The sequence below is a fragment of the Salvelinus sp. IW2-2015 genome, linkage group LG13 (genome assembly GCF_002910315.2).
Source record: "Salvelinus sp. IW2-2015 linkage group LG13, ASM291031v2, whole genome shotgun sequence".
NCBI classification, from domain to species: Eukaryota; Metazoa; Chordata; class Actinopteri; order Salmoniformes; family Salmonidae; genus Salvelinus; species Salvelinus sp. IW2-2015.
The window spans coordinates 39,050,973-39,072,317 of record NC_036853.1 but is presented as its reverse complement, the minus strand read 5'-3'; the positions used below and the strand labels follow the sequence as shown (position 1 = coordinate 39,072,317).

Below are 21,345 nucleotides of genomic sequence, written 5' to 3'. Positions count from 1 at the left end.
TTCGTTGTGAGAATGCCAAGAGTGTGCAAATCTGTCATCAAGGCAAAGGGTGGCTTATTTAGAGAATCTCAAATGTAAAATACATTTTATTTGGTTTAACACTTTTTTGGTTACTACATGGTTCCATATGTGTTATTTCATCATTTTGATGTCTTTCACTATTAATCTACAATGTAGAAAATAAAAACCCTTGTGTTTGACTGGTACTGTAAAGTACAACTCCAGTTCATTTTCCAGCGCATGCAAAGTAATTTGGTGGCGGCTTTTTATGGGTGTTATATAAATGTGGAATGAACGAGACTATGAACAGGTCTCTTGTCCCAGTGCAGTGATTTAACAGTGCCATCAAGACTCCTTCCTGGCCCCTTGTATTTTAAAACAAACTAGTTTGACATTCCTCTGCACTGTAGATGGCAGTATAATAGATGGATACATAGATGTAACTTTATTGCCTTTAAGGAACTGGTTGGCTTGAACATTTTGAAGGAGAATTTTACATTTAGGAACATTCATCTGTCATTTTGATGTAAATGCCATGTTATAGAATTGGTGTAGTAGATATATATTTTTTACATTTCAACTGGGGTTTTGACAAACTTACCTCTGCAGCGATTGACATCCTGAGCGTCATTTTTGGAGTTCCAGGGTGTTCAAAAAACATGAACCAAAGGCTCCAAAAACCCCAAGGTCTCAGTATTAGTGATGCAGGTCTTTTTAGATGCTGTACAACATGGAATTGGTCATTCCCGAACTTTATCCGCCATACGTTATCATCCATTTTGGGACTCGAGCAAACAATTTCCTGTGTGTGCATATGCTGCCTGCGTTGTACTTTCTCGTTCAGCTGGCGATCTTTTGAGTAACAATGTTACTAGCTACAGGTTAATGAATGTCTTTCATGGTGCAATATGCAGAATCGGTAAAATTTAATAGTAGCTTAATTTCAGTTTTGAGCAAAAACAAGCAATGTATAGAGCAGGGGTTTCCAAGCTAGGGGTCGCCTTGATATGAAAATGGGTTTGCAGGAGAATTTCAAAATCCTGGTTAAAAAAACCTACGAAAAATGTAATATTATAAAATCGTTTGTCTCAAATTCATGTGAATTGTGGTTAACCTTAACCTCAATTTAAAATTATTCCAAATATAAAAGTTAAAATCAACGCAGAGAGCACCCTTAGATCATGGGAAAACCTCACTTGACCTTTGCACTTCAATCATTCCACGGTGAATGGCTTAAGCCCGCTGCGCTATGAACCACACACTATTGGCAGAGACTTTGAATAATTACCGCCGCAATTGAATAGGGTGAAAACAATGTGTGGGGAGGCTGACGCACAGAAACTCACATCAATACCTTTTGGTCAGATAAACACCGTGAAACTAAGATTGATGCTATATTTAGCAATCAACGAGGAAACTCAAAAACTCCCCACCTTTATGTTCCTCCAAATGAACGTTAGCTGTGAGGGCTGAGATGCCCATTTGCATTGACTCTTGCTCGCTACATGTCGGGATGTCTTCACAAGGACATAATTGTTCTGTTCCCAAGCATTGACAAACTGCACAGGAGTATATGTTCAGTGTGCTGGCGTGGCTTATAATTAACAAAAAAAAGATTCCATTGGGAATCAGAATGGTTGGCTTTTGCACACATGGGGCTCAATCTCTCACGGAATGGCAGGCAGGCAACTGCGACTCTTGTTATGAATGTTGTCTCCCTCTGCATATGGACACATTGTTAAATACACCCACTGAGCTATAATGAATACACTGAACGGCAACTGTGTGGCAAAAGAGCCTGAGCCGGAACTCCGAGTTTGCAGCAGGTAAACTTCGATTTGTAAAACTACATGCATGCACGCCTGTTCGCACAAAACCATATGGCGATATGGGGATAAGAGCATGAAAATGTTATTTCACACCGAGGCTTGGTGGTTATCAGAGGAGTGTGTGGCAAGTTTTTTGTTTATTGACAGAGGAATGTTATCATCGCAACTGAACAAAAATAATAAAAGCAACATGCAACAAGTTTCAAAGACTTTACTGAGTTTACAGTTCATTATAAGGAATCAGTCAATTGAAAATAAATTCATTTAGGCTCTAATCTATGGATATGAAATGACTGGGAATACAGATATTTGAAATCTGTTGATCAATATATATATATACATATATATATACAAGCACACCTACTGTTCAAAAGTTTGTGGTCACTTAGAAATGTCCTTGTTTGAAAGGAAAAGCACATTTTTTTGTTCCATGAATAACATCAAATTTGATCAGAAATACAGTGTAGAACATTGTTAATGTGTAAATGACTATTGTTAGCTGGAAAACGGCAGATTTTATGGAATATTTAATAGGCCGTACGGAGGCCCATTATCAGCAACCATGCACTCCGTGGTTCCAATGGCACGTTTGTTAGCTAATCCAAGTTTATCATTTAAAGGCTAAATTGATCAGTAGAAAACCGCTTTTTAAGACAAAAGTCTAGCAATGATGCCAAAAACATTACACCGAAACAATTTCTTATCAACGTACCCGTTTACACTATATATACAAAAGTATCTGAACGCTACACATACGAAGAACATTCTAGAGACATTCTGTGCTTCCAACTTTGTGGCAAAACATGTTTGAAGGAAGGCCCTTACCTTGTTTCAGCATGGACAATGTCCCCAATGCCACAAAGAGGCTCCGTACAGAAATGGTTTGTCGAGATCTGTGTGCGAAGACTTGACTGGTCTGCCACAAAGGACCTGACCTCAAACTCCACCGAACACCTTTGGGATGAAATTGGAACGCGCCGACTGCGAAGCCAGGCCTAATCGCCAAACATCAGCTGCCCGACTTCACTAATGCTCTCTGTGGCTGAATATGCTGGGCGGGAACTTCTGCCAATGTTCCAACATGTTCTGGTGGAAAAGCATTTCCAGAAGAGTGGAGGCATTTATAGCAGCAAAAGGGAGACCCAACTCCAATATGTTCGATGAGCCAGGTGTTCCACATACTTTTGATCATGTAGTGAAATTACACTTGTAATTAAGGGCAGGTCTGTAGAAACTGAATTTAAAGGCTGTTGTACTCTATCATGCATTCCCAACAGAAACTTGCAGACTTCTTGCTAGTCTTGTGTAATCCCTGATGATAAAATGAATCAGTGATAGTTATTAATGAGCCACTGCAGCTTCGCGGTAACGAACCACCTGTTAGGCCTGCTTTGCTGCTTATGTGGTCCTAATGGAAGAATGCGCGGGGCAGGATATCATATGTACAGTAGCTTAGCTACCGTCAGGGCTAAGCCGTGGGTGTAGGGCTGGGATATGCCAGTGAGCTCACAATACAATATTATCACGGTGCGATACAATATGTATTGAGATTCCACCGAATTCTATATGCATTGCAATTCGATATTGCGATTCGGTGTTCCAAACCATATTGCTCTGCTGCAGAGGGACAAGAGTGCCGTGAGGAAAATTAATTTGATTCAGTCATTGGAATTTAAAAGTGCTGAAACATGTAGGTTCAACCATTTAAAAAGAAGATTGATAACAAGCTAGAGAATGGAGAAATAGAGGTTGTGGGACAACTGACTAGCACAGCTAATGTTTTTTGTTTATTTGAGAATCCATACTTGAGTCATAGAATCGATATGATATCGTCAAATGATATTGCTATATTCTGTGTCTATTTGTTTTTCCCCCAATCACTATGTGGATGTGGGACAGAGATGAGGAAAGGGAGACGAGTAAGGGAAGCGAATTGAAGACTGTTACCCTGGAAACAATCTCTGACATGTAGTAACCTGTTTTGTTTTTTCTCCTGTCTAACCTGATGTTCGCTTCTCTTTCTCTCTCTGTCTCACTGTAGTCACGTGGAGAAGATCACAAACTTGGCATGACCCTCGTAAGACCATGACGGCCGCCATGAATCAGATGAGCCTCCACGCTCCCCCACCCTCCGCCACCCCACAGCACGCAACATGGCCCTGTCCCAGCCCAACCTCGGTTAGTGTTCAACCACACACACACACACACACCACACACACACACACACAACACACACACACACACACCACACACACACACACACACACACACACACAGCCTAGGGTTGAATACTTTCCTGGTATTTTACAAATGTTCCACTCTGAGAATAATCACTTTTCTCCCGCCGGTAACCTGGTATTTCCCACCAAAACTGAAAGTTTTAATTCTAAAACAAATGCAAATGTCTGGATTTTATTAGAAGCTTTGATCAGAAGCTGTGATCGGCATGAAAATTCAAGGCTGATGCTACCTAAAGGCCAGATGAGCCCTACATAAGCCCAAATGATTGTGCCGTTATTCAATAGGCGTACTTCTGATAGTCTATAGGCCACCGCACATTACGCACAACAGAATAACATAAAAGCTCATCGATGTTTACTCTCTTAGGTAAATAAATAAAACAGACTCCAGTAATCTTTTTGGATGTGGACTTTATTGTATTATACTGTATTATATGGACTGGAATTACACACCTCATTCAAACCATGAAGCTGGGAGAGAAACATGCAATGCTGGTGCAGGACATGCGGCCTACAAAGTTACAATTATAGGCTAGTGAATTAGTTTCATTCTGAAATATAATAGGCCTATTTAAAACGTGATAATTAGTAGGCTGACACATTAGCCACCTTTCACAATATTTCCCCTAATGTTGTGCGACGTGTGTATTACCTTCATTCCTTTCTCGCGCTCAAACAGGTAAATTATATTTGGTTTTGTTGTCCTTATCTTCATTGTAATAACATGCTTGAATAATATAGGCTTAAAATAAGATGCAGACGGTTTATGGGCTCTGAATAAATAACTGCTATTAGCAGCCAACTTAACTGGCAGACTGTGGTCTGGGTCCGAACCCAGAGAAGGGTCAATCCGGACCAGACAACATCGCATTTTGTTATATAAATGTCAATCAATTTATATTTAGACGGCTTTAGAAAAAATCAACTGGGCGCAGCTGCCTCTCAGCAACCTCTTTTCTCGCGCTCTCTCGAAGCAACGCCCACCCCACCTCTACAATCGCGTGGTTATATGCAAATACAAGAGGCCGCTTACCAATCACATCAATCCAAATATCCTCTGCGGGACAAGCAGGCAGAAATAAAGTGCGGTCAACTGTTAATATCACACACAGAAGAAGCTTAGTTACCAGTATTTGTTTAATATGGATTGTTAAAAAAATGTTTACTCTGAAAACCGGATATTCAAAGACGAGTGGGCGGAAATGTATTTATTCATTCTCCCCGCAACTAGCACAAAACCAATGTCCCTGATATGCAGCGAGTCCATAACTCTCCTGAAAAGTGCCAATGTTAAGCGCCATTATGACATCAGGCATGGTATCCATTAAGCTATTCTAGTCTTGCTTTCTTTTCCTGGGATCCCACAAGAGCTAAGGCGAGAGTGGCCAGCGGAGAGCATGTGCGTATTGCTTAAGAGTGAAGACCGAGACTATAAGTTCGAAGCTTATGCATATTAAACCTTACGAGTCGATTGAAACACCTGAGCGTCAATCTAACATAATAAAAAATTCCCATTCAAAATCCGCCGTTTAAGCTAGATATGTTTTTGTTTTTGTATGGACTTGTCTCAATCAACCGCAGTCGCCTATGTCAGCCTTCCGCATCTGCAGTGGAAAGTGCAGAGCTACAGCACTGTTTGTAGATCATTCGAAAACAAATATGATCACTCTATGGAAGGATAAGACTCTCATGAACACGGATGGTGATCTCCGTTTTGCTCTAGGACCCCACAAGCTCCACGGGACTCGTCTGAAGCCGTACCGTCGATGTGCCAACTTCTGTCTGTAATGCCTGAGCCGTTTGGGCTACGAACTCTACAAACACGATCGTTTTGCTCTACGATACACCCCCCCCCCCCCCCCTTTCCTGAATAAAATAAAACATCAGCCAGGAAGCATAGGAACTGAGAATGTGGTCTGTGGTCACCACCTGCAGAATCACTCCTTTATTGGGGTGTCTTGGCTAATTGCCTATAATTCCACCTTTTGTCTATTCCATTTGCACCACAGCATGTGAAATTTATTGTCAATCAGTGTTGCTTCCTAAGTGGACAGTTTGATTTCACAGAAGTGTGATTGACTTGGAGTTACATTGTGTTTGTTTAAGTGTTCCTTTATTTTTTTGAGTAGTGTATTATGGATCCCCATTAGCTGCTCCAAGGTCCGGCAGAATTAAGGCAGTTATACAATTTAAAAACATCACAATACATTCATTACAGAATACACAATAAGTGTGTGCCCTCAGGCCCATACTCCACTACCACATATTCTACAACAACAAAATCCATGTGTACTTGTGTGGTAAAAGTGCGTATGACCCCGGAAGCCAGATGGAGAATTAAATTAGACGCGCATTCAGATATACTGGTTATAATATTACTGTAGCATACAGTGCTATGCTGCAGAAATGTACCAGTCACAAGAAAAAAAAGTTATCAGCTTGATGAAAGTGATACATGCATTGTGAACTGCGCTCCATTATGAGATGCGCTGTCTGTCCCCACCCTGAACGTTGGCTTGATCATGCACATAGCAGAACAGATAAGACAGATTTAGACGTTGCATGTAGTTTAACAGTTTCCATTTCACATCATGCTGTTCATATAATTAATTTATAATAATTTAATGGTTTCTCGCAGTTATTTATCCCGGGAAACGGTAGTGGAGTTTGGGCAGGATATCTTCTGTAAATCTCGTAACCGATTCACGCTATTAAACCCTAACACACGCAACTGAGCCAACCACCGTGAGCTAGTAGCTTACCAAAACACACTAATATCCCACTTCCTCTGACGCCTATGTGCTTACATATCCGCCACAGACACTGACCATTATCACTCTGACCAATGACGTCTTTCACCCTGGGGACTACCACAATAACATGTGCAGTCCCTTTCCACAATAACGCCAAAGAATGTGTGTGTGAACCAACCAAAGCCAGGATCTGTGTTGCCTGAGAGAGACATGTTTATTGTGTTGAAGGTGAGTAAGGAAAGCCCTCCCCACCCTCTTATGCTCCACTTAGTCTGACAGAGCCTGACAGCTCCTTCATAACACAGATTGGCATTGACTGGTTAATCTCATTCACGTTGCATTAACCTAGCTCGCACCTATAATAGACCTAGCTAACCCATATCACAGCCACCTGGCTCTGCGTGCAGAACATCACCTGCCTGTTCAGTTTCCACTGCCTCGTTCAGTTCCACTGCCTCGTTCAGTTTCCACTGCCTCGTTCAGCGCTTTGTTATGCCATTTTAGTCGATGACATGAAAAAAAGGTTGTCTGCAGTTGGAGAGGGATGGGCTGAGTGTGCAGTGGAGGGGTAAACTAAAGAAAGAGAGAGAGCCAAACAAGTGGAAAATTTAAAGGGAGGACCTAGGAAATTTAGTACAGACAGAAATTGGAGAGGGGATCGCGGTGTGTGTGTGTGGCCCAGTGTGTGAGTGTTATGAATGGAGTCGCTCAACCTGAGTAGTTGTAATATACACCGCCCTGCTCGACTTGTTCAAAACGTCACTGGGATGTTTTTCTCCTCCCTACTCTCTACCACTGCTCTATTGGGAGTGATGTGTCACACACACACACACACACACACACACACACCACACACACACACACACACCACACACACCACACAAAACTCTCTAAAACTATGACTTTAAAATAACTCTGATGGCTTTCCTAAAGCACATCAGGACTAATCCTGACTGGAGCCTGTGGGCCTAATTCAAACTTCTGTGCAAAATCTTCCATGGAAAGTTTTCATAAGTTAAATTTTGACATATGTTTATCTCAAAACTGGATTTGATCATCACCCCCCCCTCTTGCTGGAACAATGCTTGCGGACACCCCAGTCTTTGTTGAAGGGGAATTGTCTTTGTGTCCTGGTGGCTGTTTTCTACCCCTTTTTGTTTTCTTCTGTTCTCTCCTCTCAGATGGACATGTTAGACACTCTGCTATAGGGTTTTTAACAGACAACACACAGGTCTATGGTTGCCAGTTAGAGGTCTTGATCCCGTACTGTAGTTCTGTCTACTCTCGGAGGAGTGCTGTGATTCTTGTACGGGTATCTAGAGTGATCATCACCAATCCTGGTTCTGGAGAGGTGATGGTGTGCAGGGTTTTGTTTCAGACCAGCACTAAACACTGATTCTACGTAAGAATTCTGATAGAAACGAATAGATAACTATACTGTAGACCTACCCCTGGTATCTCTCCACTACTTACGTTGGTGATCATGACCACTGTCTCTGTAGTTCTAGAATAGATTCAGTGGAATTTCACCTCCCACTCATCCTTGACACTATCTCCCATGGCAACTCAGCTGTTTTCAGATTAGCTCTAGTCATGACTAGGCTCATCTCCACTGTTAGCCATGTTGACTCATCATGAAACTTGTGAGAAAGCCCTCTGCTCCTCTCCATTCCACTTCAACTCCTTGACTGTATTCTTAGTCAAATCACCATGAAACAAAAGGTGAGTGACTGAGAAGAAACATGAAATGTGTCAAACTGTAATTAGTTAGATTACTGTTCACCAGTATGTTTCTGCTCCAAATAATTAAAATCCCCCAAAAGCTTTATTGTCCAATCAAATGAACATACTGTAAGATATGAAATTTGGATACAAGAAACCTGCATCAGTCAGGCTTGGTAAAGGTAAGTACTCTGGCTGATGTGGTGTTGGTGCTGCTTGTGAACAGGAGAGCTACCTGATGGCTGGGAGCAGGCTGAAAACCCTAGTGGAGAAACCTACTTCATTGACCACAAAACACACAGAACGTCTTGGCTCGACCGCGCGTGGATGCTCGCCTCAGTAAGTACCCTCTGGACTGCAAGTTGAGCGCAAATCTCCCCAAATCGCTACCTTTTTCAACTTGCTCAAACCTCAAACCCAACCAACCAATCAACCCCCTTCATCCCCAATATTACTAGCATTAAACTAATCAAACCATGCCCCTTGATCTCTCATACCTGACCATTGACCCTTGCCCCCTGTTGCTTCCTGGGACCGAGCTTTGCCTGTGAGAAGCTAGAAGCTAGAGGAATGCTTTGCTTGGACAAGAGTTAGCTAAATCTTCCTGAGAAACCCAATCACATGCTTATCTGATACCAAGTCTGATTCCAATAGCCAAATGACAGTGCCAGTCTGATTTATGAAAGCCAATAAAAATGGTTGCCTCTCCCTCCCACCAGTGACCAATGGTTCTCCTGCTTTCTACATGTGATTGTGTCACTTCCTGTCCTGACAGTGCTCTCCTATCCCTGCATGATGATTGATTGATTTTGTGTGTGTATTTGACGTAATGCATTTGTGTGCTTGTTATCAACTAAAGTCTGTTTAGTCTCAGTGTTTAAGTTAGTGATGTGAGTGAAAATAGTGGAAGATGTGTTTATGCATGGACGAGGTGTGTGTATGATTTGGCGTGTCGATGAGGTGTGTGTCTGGGGGGCAACAGGAGAGTACCCAGGAGCTCTGTGCGCTGGATAACCTCCGCACCATCAGGTCCCTAGATGGATGTTGCAGGTCTATGGATGTTGTCAGGTCCCTAGATGGAATGTTGTCAGGTCCCTAGATGGATGTTGTCAGGTCCCTAGATGGATGTTGTCAGGTCCCTAGATGGATGTTGTCAGATCCCTAGATGGATGTTGTCAGATCCCTAGATGGATGTTGTCAAGATCCCTAGATGGATGAGGTAAGACCAACGAGGCAAAACAGAAGCTTTCTTTGACAGAGGAGAGTTGTTGGTGTCAGATTTTAAAATGGGAATTGTTTCCTGCCTGGAGTATGGACTGGTTTACACATCCAGGAGAGGAACATATCAACACTAAAATTGCTCTGTTAAAAATTCCTTTGAAGAATGTGGAAAACATTAAATTATAGTCCGCTTTATCTTTAGTTGCACTGACCTTAAAATAATGCATTTACATTTTAGTCTTAGTCTTTCATTCCCCAGCCAACCGCCCAAACGGTCCTGTTGCACAAGAGGCTGTCCTCAAGCTGGCTGTGTGTGAGTGCTGCCGGCCTGCCTGATCCCCGACCACACACACTCGCGTGCAAGCATGCACATACAAACACACGCAAAACACACACACAAACTCGTCCTTACAAGTGTCACTTCCACATATCCTTTTATATGATATTAAATCACTCTGCTGTCTCTTATCAAATGTAACACACCCACGAACGCACGCACACACAGGAGATGGTGGAGGTTTTAATGAGTTTCTGTTTTTCCACGTGTTAGCTGACGCTGTTTCTGGAAGTAAACTAAACGTAAACTAAACAAGGTCTTTGTTGGCAGAGCAGCGCCACTCGGTTACCTACCGCTCTCCCCCCCCCACCCGTTTTCTCAGCCTCCTCTCTTCCTTATTGTTTTTCTCAATGCCCTTACCTCCTCCCTTTTTACTTTGACCCCAACTTCTATGCTACTCCTTTCTCTCTCAATCGCTCTCTGTCTCTATTTCTTCCTATGTTGTGACAGAGTTGTGAGGGTTTGAGTGTGCTGGCTTCGTCTTGTTGCTCTAGTCTATCGGAGAGGTTAGAGAGGGGGAGGTGAGGGGAGAGAGGTGGGAAGCGCGAGGGAGATCATGGGAGAAGAGGAGGGTAAAACAGGAGGGAGTAGGAGAGCGTTATTTTACTTGTGACTGAGGCTGTGTGGAGCTGTGCAAAGCCTGCAGTCTGTTTCTGCAGCCCCAATATGCACACTCTGACAGGGTGTGTCCTGCCCTGTAAGCTTGTCCCAGACCCAAACCAAAAAATGCTGCTCTGAGTGTTTCTGTTGTGCAATTGCATGCATGCCATGCCATGTGTATGCATGTGTGTCTCTGTCTGTTTGGCCCCTATCCAAACTTAGGGCCTCCACTCAAGCTATTTGGTTCTAACAAAACAAAGGTGTAATAAATAAATGTTCCCATCATTGTCATGTTACTTTAGCCCAGGGCTCTTATAGCTGTAAGCATACTCTATTTGATATGTTTGAATGTCTAATGGACGGTTTCCTGTCCCTTCACCAACATGAAGACTGTTGCAATGAATAGCTTTGGAACCAAAATGGCCGTGCATCGAGCCTCTGGGAATTACATCATTGAGTGTAATAGAACGATTATGGATGGTTATTTTTGCCGAATTGTGAAGTACGTTAAGGGGCTCTGAGGAACACCTTATGTCCACAAATGTGTTGCTTTTATAGAAGAAAGATGAAATCATACATTGCATGACAGCTAGGCCAAAAACCATTTTTTTCTTGCATGAGGTCAAACTTTCCCCACACACTTTGAGCCTTGTGTTGAACCCATTTGGTTGTGATTTGGGAAAGGAGGTTAGGTAAACTATGTATGTTCCTTTGCTCTTCATCCAGACTTCAAGTAAACTACAGGTCAGCTGACAGATGGGGGGAGAGAGGCACACTGAACTGCCAAGGGAGGGAGGGGAGGAGGAGATAGAGAGAGGAGGCAAAGGAGAGTTAGATGGAGGGAAAGAGAAACAGATGTGCTGAGAGAGATAGAAGTAAAGAGATGGGGTGAAGGAGAGAGAGCCCGACTGTGTCTGTCCACACTGAAACCACCAGACTGTCTGCTTTTTGTGCCATGTGCTCTTTTCAGCTCCAAATCGGGCCTTTACTGCTACATTTATGCCATGTGTGATTAGTTTATGTCACACACACACACACACACACAACACACACACACACACACACACACCACACACACACACACACACACAATGACTTGTTGCTCTGGAGAATCCATTAAAAGTTTGAGCAAGTTTTTCTTCAATACTGTTGAAAAAATACTGTGTGAAGCTGCAGTTAAAGACCTCCATTGAGGTGTGAATAATGTTGACCAAGTGAATGAACTGACCATATCATGATCACATTTCTCCCTGTCCAGAGCCAAGGCAGGCTCTGTCCTGTACAGTAACTAAATACTGTATGCTTGTTGGCTTGGACACACATCTTTCTCTCCCCCCCCCCCCCCCCCCCCCCCCCCCCCCCCCCTCCCCCTCCCCCCCCCCCCCCCCCCCCCCCCCTCCCCCCACCATTTCCTCTCTCTTTTTCTGTCAGTCTAGTTGTTCCTGTGAGTAGGGTGACTGTGTCTGTCCTGAGACAGAAAACGGAACACTGCATCACTGTACTGGCCTCCATTAAGCTACACTTCTCTCACGCTGTGTCACTGAGCTGGCTGGGATCACAGAGTCGGACATAGGGGCTAGCTAATTATTAACGACCACTGGTAACAAAGAAAACAGCTCATCACTGCTTGATAATGATTATTCAGTCTTCGAAAGAATGTGCTGATGATTAACTGACTAGAGACAGTAGACAAGTCCCAAAAACAATGTTCTCTGATTTTGTAAAGTTTTTGTTTTTCTGAAACCAACCTTACTGACCCCTTTTGGCTGTTGTCTGGAATAGCCAGGTCTAGATGCTATTGCTGGAGGTCTAGTCTGTCCTGGCCATCTGGTTTCCCTTAAGCGCAGGAGCAGTATTCTATCCATATTGCTGGTGTGCTTTTAAAGTATGTGGCTTAGGCTCTGTTGACAGTGAGAAACAACCTGACCAAGCTCTATCACATGTGCAGTGTTTATGCCGACAGTCTACATCTGCGTGCGTGTGGTGTGCGTGCGCACACACAGTGTTTTTGTACATCATTGTACGTCATTGTAAAACAAGAATTTGTTCTTAACTGACTTGCCTAGTTAAATAAAATTAATACATGTAGCCTATGCGCGGGTGATCAATTTCCAGCCTAACTTACTATCTGGATCTTGTCTCCTTCCCAGAGCAGTGTTGTGAAAAGAGGTGATGTGGAACTAGTGAAGTGACCTGAGCTCAAAGTGTTCATAATCAGCTGCTGTTCACCTGATTGAATAGACCTGATAGAAGTGTCTACAGTAGTACTGTGTACATACTAGCGCAATCATTCTTATCACAGTACTATAAGCCTCAAGATAACCCTCTCACCCTTTTTCTCTGTCCTCCACTGTGTTTGTTGTTTCTAGCCTTAATAACAACCCCCCCTCCCTCCTATCTCCCTCCTCTCTGTCTCTCCCTCCACAGTGATGTCCCAGCACCATCACCAGCAGCAACTGCAACACACCCAGCAGCAGCAGCCCCAGCAGCCCCAACAGGCCCAAGCCTTAGGCTCACCTGGCTCACTCCCCCAGCAGCAGAGCTCCCAGGCTGGGATGATGAGCCTGTCCAGTCCCCTGGGCGTGGGGGTCAGTTCCCAGCACCAGCAGAAGATGAGGCTGCAGCGCATCCAGCTGGAGAGGGAGAGGATCCAGAGACGACAGGAGGAGCTCATGAGACAGGTGAGGCAATCTAGACCTCAACAATAACCCCCAGCTGCTAAAGTATGAGCCCGTATGAGTCCTCTGAGCTCTAATCATGAGAGAAAGGTCATGGTTAAGTAGATGTGGCCTAGTACAGTATAAGCAACAGCCCTCTCTTTCTAGTAAGCCCTATAACACACAAACGTATTACACCCCCCCCCCCTTCCCTCATCCTCCCAGTCTGGTCTGCCCCTATGGCCTTGGTCTCACAGATAGAGAGACTGCTCTGTTCTCAGTCTTCCTGTTCATGTCTCACTCTTTTGTTTATTGCTCACAATATCGCTAATCACTCATTATCTCCTCTTTTCCTCATAGAGACACTTCGACCCAATTTATTCAAGCTAAACACACATTAGCATGTAGGCATACACGTACACACTGGCCACAGTGAAGACTTCTCAGAAAGACAGGAAATTGACCGCTTACCTCGGCAGTAGTTTCTTTTGAGCGCATGCTTTGGGCCTTTTTATGGCGTGTTGGGGGGATTAAACATTAGCATCACCTTGTGGCTGAAAGGGGTAGTAGCTACTAGCTACTCTCTGTTTTAAGCCATCTACTCCTACACTTACACAAAGGCAGGGTAGTGTTTAAGAGCAGTGTTTACATTGAGAGTGAAAGAGAGAGGGCACACTGAACTCTTAAGGCTTGCTTCCTAGCAGAAACAATTCAGAAGAGTTCGACAACATTTTGTGACGTTTTGGACTTCGACAGTTTTTCGGCTGCTCAGGCACACCAAAAAAAATTATTGAGGTAAGCTGAAGTCGGTAGCCGATTTGTCGGTGATTGGTCAACAGTAGAGATTCTTCAATAAAATCCTTGTTGTCATTCAACGAGAGACGACTTATTTTCATGCACATTTTTTTCATTTGAGAAATACTGCACCTAAAATTATGGCTAAGATCTCCTTTCTTGCCTATTTTGAGGAAATTTATACTGGCTACGGCATCTCAAAATGGACAAACAGTACTATTGTTTTTGAAACAAAGATCTTTTAAGGGAGTATGCGAGCACACTTGTTCAGCGCCAGCTGAACTGAAGCATGCTGAAGCCTTTAGTGTGTCAGAGATGTGCACACCAGTCTGTTTACAAAATGGCTGCCTTCAACATCCAGCAGTGACCTCATCCAGGAAGTGTTTATCTTACCCAGAATTCTTTGGCTCTCATTCGGCCCACCCTGAGCACTGAGCAGCACTGAATGGCCTGGGGTCTGTGGGGTTGGCCAAGGGTTGGGAGAAGGGAGGTGTGTGTGGTGTGTCAATAAGGCCCACCCTTAGCAGTAGCGTCTCTATTTTCCACTGTCCTCCCCTAGACTCTGCTTTGGTCTGACTGTCTGCAAATAGATCCCTATAGACCATTGTATTCCTCCTCTAACCGTTCTGTTCACTACCATACAGTGTGGTGTTCAGTCCATCCAGCTCCAATGTCACACACACCTATCAACTGTTATAAAGCCGTATTCAGCAGCCTGGAAAGCCCCTTCCCTTTAGATATACAGCCATTTTGTTACACACACAGCCCATCAGATGAATGGGGAAGCCATTCAAAGTGAATTGGAACGGCAAGCTGGTGTTTCTCAGGTGACTGTGCACTGGGAGTTAGTAGTGCCTGAGGCATGGAGACTGACACTGATCCAACCCCAGAAACAGTGTCAGGGCAGCGGGACAGGCAAAGGTTAGCCCCCTCTCTCTCCCCTCCTCCAAGTCCCACCAGTGTAGGTCTGTCTGACACTCATCCCGTGCGAGTGCCTAACTGTGTGTGTGTTTGGGTAGGGTTACCTGTACATCTGAAAGCACACACCTGTTACTTAACCAGTGGCCCACTTTCTTTAAGACTGTTAAGTGTGTGTGTGTCTTCACATCAGATTATTGCTGTGAAGTTCACACACTCACTAATATATTATGCTCTACTGATGCCTGGGGCCTGGAAAAACACGACTTGGTTAATTGTTCTGTAATAGTTGTACGAAGCAGATTCTGTCCCTGTTCTGGAGTCAGCAAATGTTTCTCCTCGTTGTGCTGTAGCACATGTGTTCTTGAACAATAATGAACATAGTTTCAGTAATCTTGAATCTCTCCTCCCCTTCTCCTCCTCTTCTCCTCCCCCTTCCCCTGCTGCCTATTGCTTCCCCCTAGGAGGTGGCGCTGTGTAGACAGCTGCCCATGGACTCGGAGAGCATGGCACCAGTGCCCACCCCCGGTGGCAACCCTGCCCAGCCCATGACACAGGGCAACATGCCCACCAATGGAGCCGACCCCTTCCTCAACAGGCAAGTGCACTCCTGACTCCTCCCATATATTACCTATCCCTCCTCTTTTGCTTCTGTTTCGTCTCAGTCCCCCCCCCCCCCACCCCTCCTTGCTCTCTCTCCTCTCACTCCCTTCTTTCTCAACAACCCCTCTCCTCTCTGCCCCTCTCCCACTTATCCCCTGGCTATTCTCTTCTCCTTCTCCTCTCAGCCTGTCTTCTGCTTTCAGCTTTCAAACTGTAGTGTGTGATCCAGTTTGTGGACAGAAGGGATCAGTGTATTAATATGTGTGTCATGTATGTGATCCACAGTGGTCACTTCCAGCACTCACGGGAGCAGAGCACAGACAGTGGCCTGGGGCTGGGCTGTTACAGCATCCCCACCACCCCAGAGGACTTCCTCAATAACATGGAGGAGATGGACACAGGTAGGACTCTCTCTCTCACTCTCGCCCTCTCTCTCACTCTCGTCCTCTCTCTCTCTCTCGTCCTCTCTCTCTCTCTCTCGTCCTCTCTCACTCTCGTCCTCTCTCACTCTCGTCCTTTCTCTCTCTCGCCCTCTCTCTCTCTCGCCCTCTCTCTCTCTCGCCCTCTCTCTTTCTCGCCCTCTCTCTCTCTCGCCCTCTCACTCTCTCGCCTTCACTCTCTCGCCTTCTCTCCCACATGGCTTTATTGACATGGAAAGTGATACCACATACATTGCCAAAGCAAACATATCAACACATATCAAGTCAGGTAGCAGTCTTCTCTCCCGCTCACCTTCTCTCTCTTTCTCTCTCTCTACCTGATTATATGTGACCATCTCTCTCGCTCTCTAATCCCTGTCTCTTATACACATCTAGATGTGTATAAGAGACAGCGACTCACCTTCATCTCCCCTCTCCCCCCTCCCCCTCCAGGTGAGAGCATGTCCCAGGCGGGCAATATGAACGTGCCCCAGCACAGCCGCTTCCCGGACTTCTTGGACTCTCTGCCAGGCACCAACGTGGACCTGGGAACCCTGGAGGGAGCAGACCTCATTCCCATCCTCAACGACGTGGAGTCAGTCCTCAACAAGAGCGAGCCCTTCCTCACTTGGCTGTAAACACACATAAACACACACACAATTTCTTTACACATATATTCACAGCCATACAAACAGGACAAAAGACTCACTCCACATATCTAAAGACTACCTTTTGCTACTTTTTCAAATCAGCATTATCTCTTCGTCCCACTTCTCCATGTGTACAGTAATATTATGCTCTGTCTGTCTACCCTCTGTCTGCCAGACCACATATCGTCAATCTGAGTTCAGTTTCAGATCAAAGATATAGAGTATTAATCAAAGCCTTGAGAGAACAAAAACAAATCAAAACATGACACGTATTAAAGTATACTTCACTATTGAAGTTACTGTATGGTAAACTAACAACGTTAGTAGTTTTGGTTTTGTATGTTCTATAAGACTTCCTCCGATAACCTACTCTGGTTTTGGAATCACAATTGATAAAAGCAATTATACAGCATTCCTTTCTTTCTTGGGGTGACTTTCTATGTGGAACAAGTACTTGGTGAAAATAAATACATTTGGCTTCCAATGGTATTGCTTTGACGTGACTGTCAAAATGTATGCAGGGAGTCTTTTTCACCAATAGGTGGCGCTATTGCTTAACTTACTGCAGTTATGAAATGGATCTTTACTGGCTACAAGGTTGTCCAGTCTGTAGGTTCTTTGTATAAAGTGGACCTCTGTTGGCAACAGCACTGTAAACCTTCTTCTATATCACCAACAGTATCCTAACTGTCAGTTTGGGTTAGAATAAAAACCCGATTGGCTTTGTTACTGTTGCTTCTGTTCACAAAAACAACCATCTTGGATTCACTTCTATATCAGCATTAGCGGCCATGAGAGCAAAGTGTGTTGTATACCAAATAATGTTTCCTGTTGTTCGCTACAATGTCACTACAAAAGCTTTAAAACTTTAAAATTGTACTCAGTTTGATTTTTTTTAATTTTAATTTTTTACATGTTTTTGGTTTTTGTCATTTTATTAATTGTACTCAAGCTGATTCCAATATAGTTATTATAACACTAAAAGCTCATGCCTCAGTTATGCAATGACGTGCATACGTAGAATTGTGTTTTATACCATGTACTTTTTATATCATGCTACAAGTATTATTTTTTCTTTACTGTAAAATAGCCCAGATGGGTTCTTTGCATCTGGTGCCATTTGTAAGACCTATAATATAAAGTTAGCATTTTTTGTATTTATCATGAGCTATGGCTCATCATTACATTACATTTCTTTTTTTTCTTTAATGCAATTGAGATTTCAAAGCACTGCAAATCAGCAAGGGATTCAAAGATATCTGATCATGAAGTGAATGTTGAAGTTAGATGATCACCAGAAGCTCCCACTAGACGTTTTGGTTCAATGTGCGTTGAGGCTTGATAATCCTTCATAAGCAAACTCTGTCTTTGGTCCTCAGTTGGTCTTTGGGCTTGCAAAGTTGGGCCTGTTTGAAAACCCAAAGGACAACTTTTCTAATATCTGTTCTGCGGTGAAATATGCAACGATAGTATTTTATATGGCCTTTAATGCGTTTTTCAAGGATTTTTACTGAATTGTCAGATTGGATTGACATGGGGTTGGCATTATGATTTTGTTTTAACGTGCCAGCCCCTCAGCACAATCTGCTCTAATCTTTTTTTTCTACATTTGTCTCAGTTTTTGTATTTGCATGTTGAATGACATATTTGTTATTCTTAGCGTTAGGTTTTCTATAGCCCGACCTTATATTGTGACTATACTGAGTCTGGTTACTGTGTAGAACGTTAGGACTGACAAGGCGAGAAAGTGATGGATCCTGGGAAGGGGCAATGAATAGATGGGGAGAGAGGGAAGAGGGTTGAGTTTAGGGAGGGAGGGGGCGGGTGTTCAATGCACGCCAAAACCCGCTGCTTTTCAACACGGCGGCCAACACCGCGCTCATGAAGTCCTAACGTCAAGGTGAAGAGGGGCCTAGAGGGGGCACACAGTTAACCCACCATCACCACTACCACGTCTCATTGGAGAGGTTTGCATTGGGGGAAATGGTGTGGATTAGTGCCAAAGATTGGAGGCCTCTCTATTACCCAAGCATGGCCTAAGAAGGCTAGCTCTGACAGGACTAGCAACATGCTAACTTTTGCCCAGGCCTAGCTGATGAAAACCGCTCCAGTGAGAGGTGATGAGGTCTTTTGAAAATCAGACAAGGTGATTGGATGAGGCTTAACACTGTCCAATCGCACAGCTTCCTCTCCTGGTGTGCATCAGGGAGGTTTCCTGTCTGTTTTCTGTTGAATGACCTGCTGTTAATAACACAAGCCAGAGGGGCACTGAGGGGGGACACTGGGCAGGGCTGTTTGTGTGTGTGTTGTTACTGGGACATAATTCAAGGGTGCACCAGTATGAAGGGCACAAGTTAAAAGTTCAAGAAAATGGATAATCGCATTTTATATCAGATTGTCTTTTTGTAAGTCTATACTTTGGGGGTTAACAAGACCTGATAAAGAGATGGATCCTTTGAGACCATAGATAGGGGATGAACACAGCGGCGGTGTTATAGAATAAAGAGTTTGAGGAAATGGTTTGGTGTGGAGCACGTTTGACTACAGCTGTGCATAGTGAGTGGCATGACATGGATTGGAAAGGATAACGCTGTAGCAATATATAGCGCAGTATAGCGCAGTGGCTAGGCTACAGCTGCATGGTTGGATGAGACGGGGATATGTTGTCAGTAGGTACAGTGTTCTTGGAGTGCTCATTGGTTGTGGAAATCACACACCAACAAAATGGCCGTATACTGTATCCTGGCAATGTGGAGTTAATTTTACGTAAAGTTACCTGGGCAAGGAGTCTTTGAAAATGAGAATTTTAAAGTTGTGTAACATGTAAAAAATGAATAAAATGGTGTCAGAACCGTGGATCTTTTTTGTTGATGCCATTTAATACAGAAGTTCACTTTTGATCACTAATATCACAACCCACGGATCACACATAACCGTACACCGATCCAAGGATGACCTGAGAGCATTAATAACTTGCTAAATTGCAATTTTCGTAAATTTATTTGCTGACAAACAAATATGCACAAACGTTTGTCTCCATATTAAATAACATTCCTCTCAATTGTAAATTTTTTGCTTGACTCGTTATGATGTTATAATTACTTATATTTGCTTCCATCGTAATGTTTTGCCAGCCATCTTTGCTGAAGAAAGTCACCAGCGACGGGTGGCTCTTGTTAAATTCATCATCGGAACCACTCGATATGATTGGTAAAATAAAAACCTTGGGACCCAAATGCCTAATGAGTGCTCTAACTCCCCCTTGCGGCAGTCTGGAGCAATGAAGCTGTGACACTGGGTACCTCTAACTTCCACGGTGTAAGCTCGCAACTTTTAAAGGAGGAACCACTGTAGGTAACATTAGCTAACGTCTCATATATATATATATATAGATATATACACTGCTCAAAAAAATAAAGGGAACACTTAAACAACACAATGTAACTCCAAGTCAATCACACTTCTGTGAAATCAGACTGTCCACTTTGGAAGCAACACTGATTGACAATAAATTTCACATGCTGTTGTGCAAATGGAATAGACAACAGGTGGAAATTATAGGCAATTAGCAAGACACCCCCAATAAAGGAGTGGTTCTGCAGGTGGTGACCACAGACCACTTCTCAGTTCCTATGCTTCCTGGCTGATGTTTTGGTCACTTTTGAATGCTGGCGGTGCTTTCACTCTAGTGGTAGCATGAGACGGAGTCTACAACCCACACAAGTGGCTCAGGTAGTGCAGCTCATCCAGGATGCCACATCAATGCGAGCTGTGGCAAGAAGGTTTGCTGTGTCTGTCAGCGTAGTGTCCAGAGCATGGAGGCGCTACCAGGAGACAGGCCAGTACATCAGGAGACATGGAGGAGGCCGTAGGAGGGCAACAACCCAGCAGCAGGACCGCTACCTCCCCTTTGTGCAAGGAGGAGCACTGCCGAGCCCTGCAAAATGACCTCCAGCAGGCCACAAATGTGCATGTGTCTGCTCAAACGGTCAGAAACAGACTCCATGAGGGTGGTATGAGGGCCCGACGTCCACAGGTGGGGGTTGTGCTTACAGCCCAACACCGTGCAGGACGTTTGGCATTTGCCAGAGAACACCAAGATTGGCAAATTCGCCACTGGCGACCTGTGCTCTTCACAGATGAAAGCAGGTTCACACTGAGCACATGTGACAGACGTGACAGTCTGGAGATGCCGTGGAGAACGTTCTGCTGCTGCAACATCCTCCAGCATGACCAGTTTGGCGGTGGGTCAGTCATGGTGTGGGGTGGCATTTTTTGGGGGGCGCCGCACAGCCCTCCATGTGCTCGCAAGAGGTAGCCTGACTGCCATTAGGTACCGAGATGAGATCCATATGCTGGTGCGGTTGGCCCTGGGTTCCTCCTAATGCAGGACAATGCTAGACCTCATGTGGCTGGAGTGTGTCAGTAGTTCCTGCAAGAGGAAGGCATTGATGCTATGGACTGGCCCGCCCGTTCCCCAGACCTGAATCCAATTGAGCACATCTGGGACATCATGTCTCGCTCCATCCACCAACGCCACGTTGCACCACAGACTGTCCAGGAATTTGCGGATGCTTTAGTCCAGGTCTGGGAGGAGATCC

General features: G+C 44.2%; 1 protein-coding gene across 3 annotated transcripts in view; it reads left to right on the top strand.

Moving 5' to 3' along the window:
* wwtr1 (WW domain containing transcription regulator 1) overlaps window positions 1-19,600 on the top strand; it is a 96,788-nt gene extending 77,188 nt beyond the window's left edge. For 2 of the 3 annotated variants that reach the window (XM_023998207.2, XM_023998209.2), the window contains 4 exons: window positions 13,130-13,383; window positions 15,537-15,670; window positions 15,961-16,076; window positions 16,548-19,600. In XM_023998207.2, the coding sequence (XP_023853975.1) occupies window positions 13,130-13,383; window positions 15,537-15,670; window positions 15,961-16,076; window positions 16,548-16,732 (689 nt within the window). In that variant the 3' untranslated portion in view covers window positions 16,733-19,600. The remainder of the gene's footprint in view (window positions 1-13,129; window positions 13,384-15,536; window positions 15,671-15,960; window positions 16,077-16,547) is intronic. The other variant, XM_023998208.2, reaches the window with a different exon arrangement.
* Window positions 19,601-21,345: the final 1,745 nt, after the last annotated feature.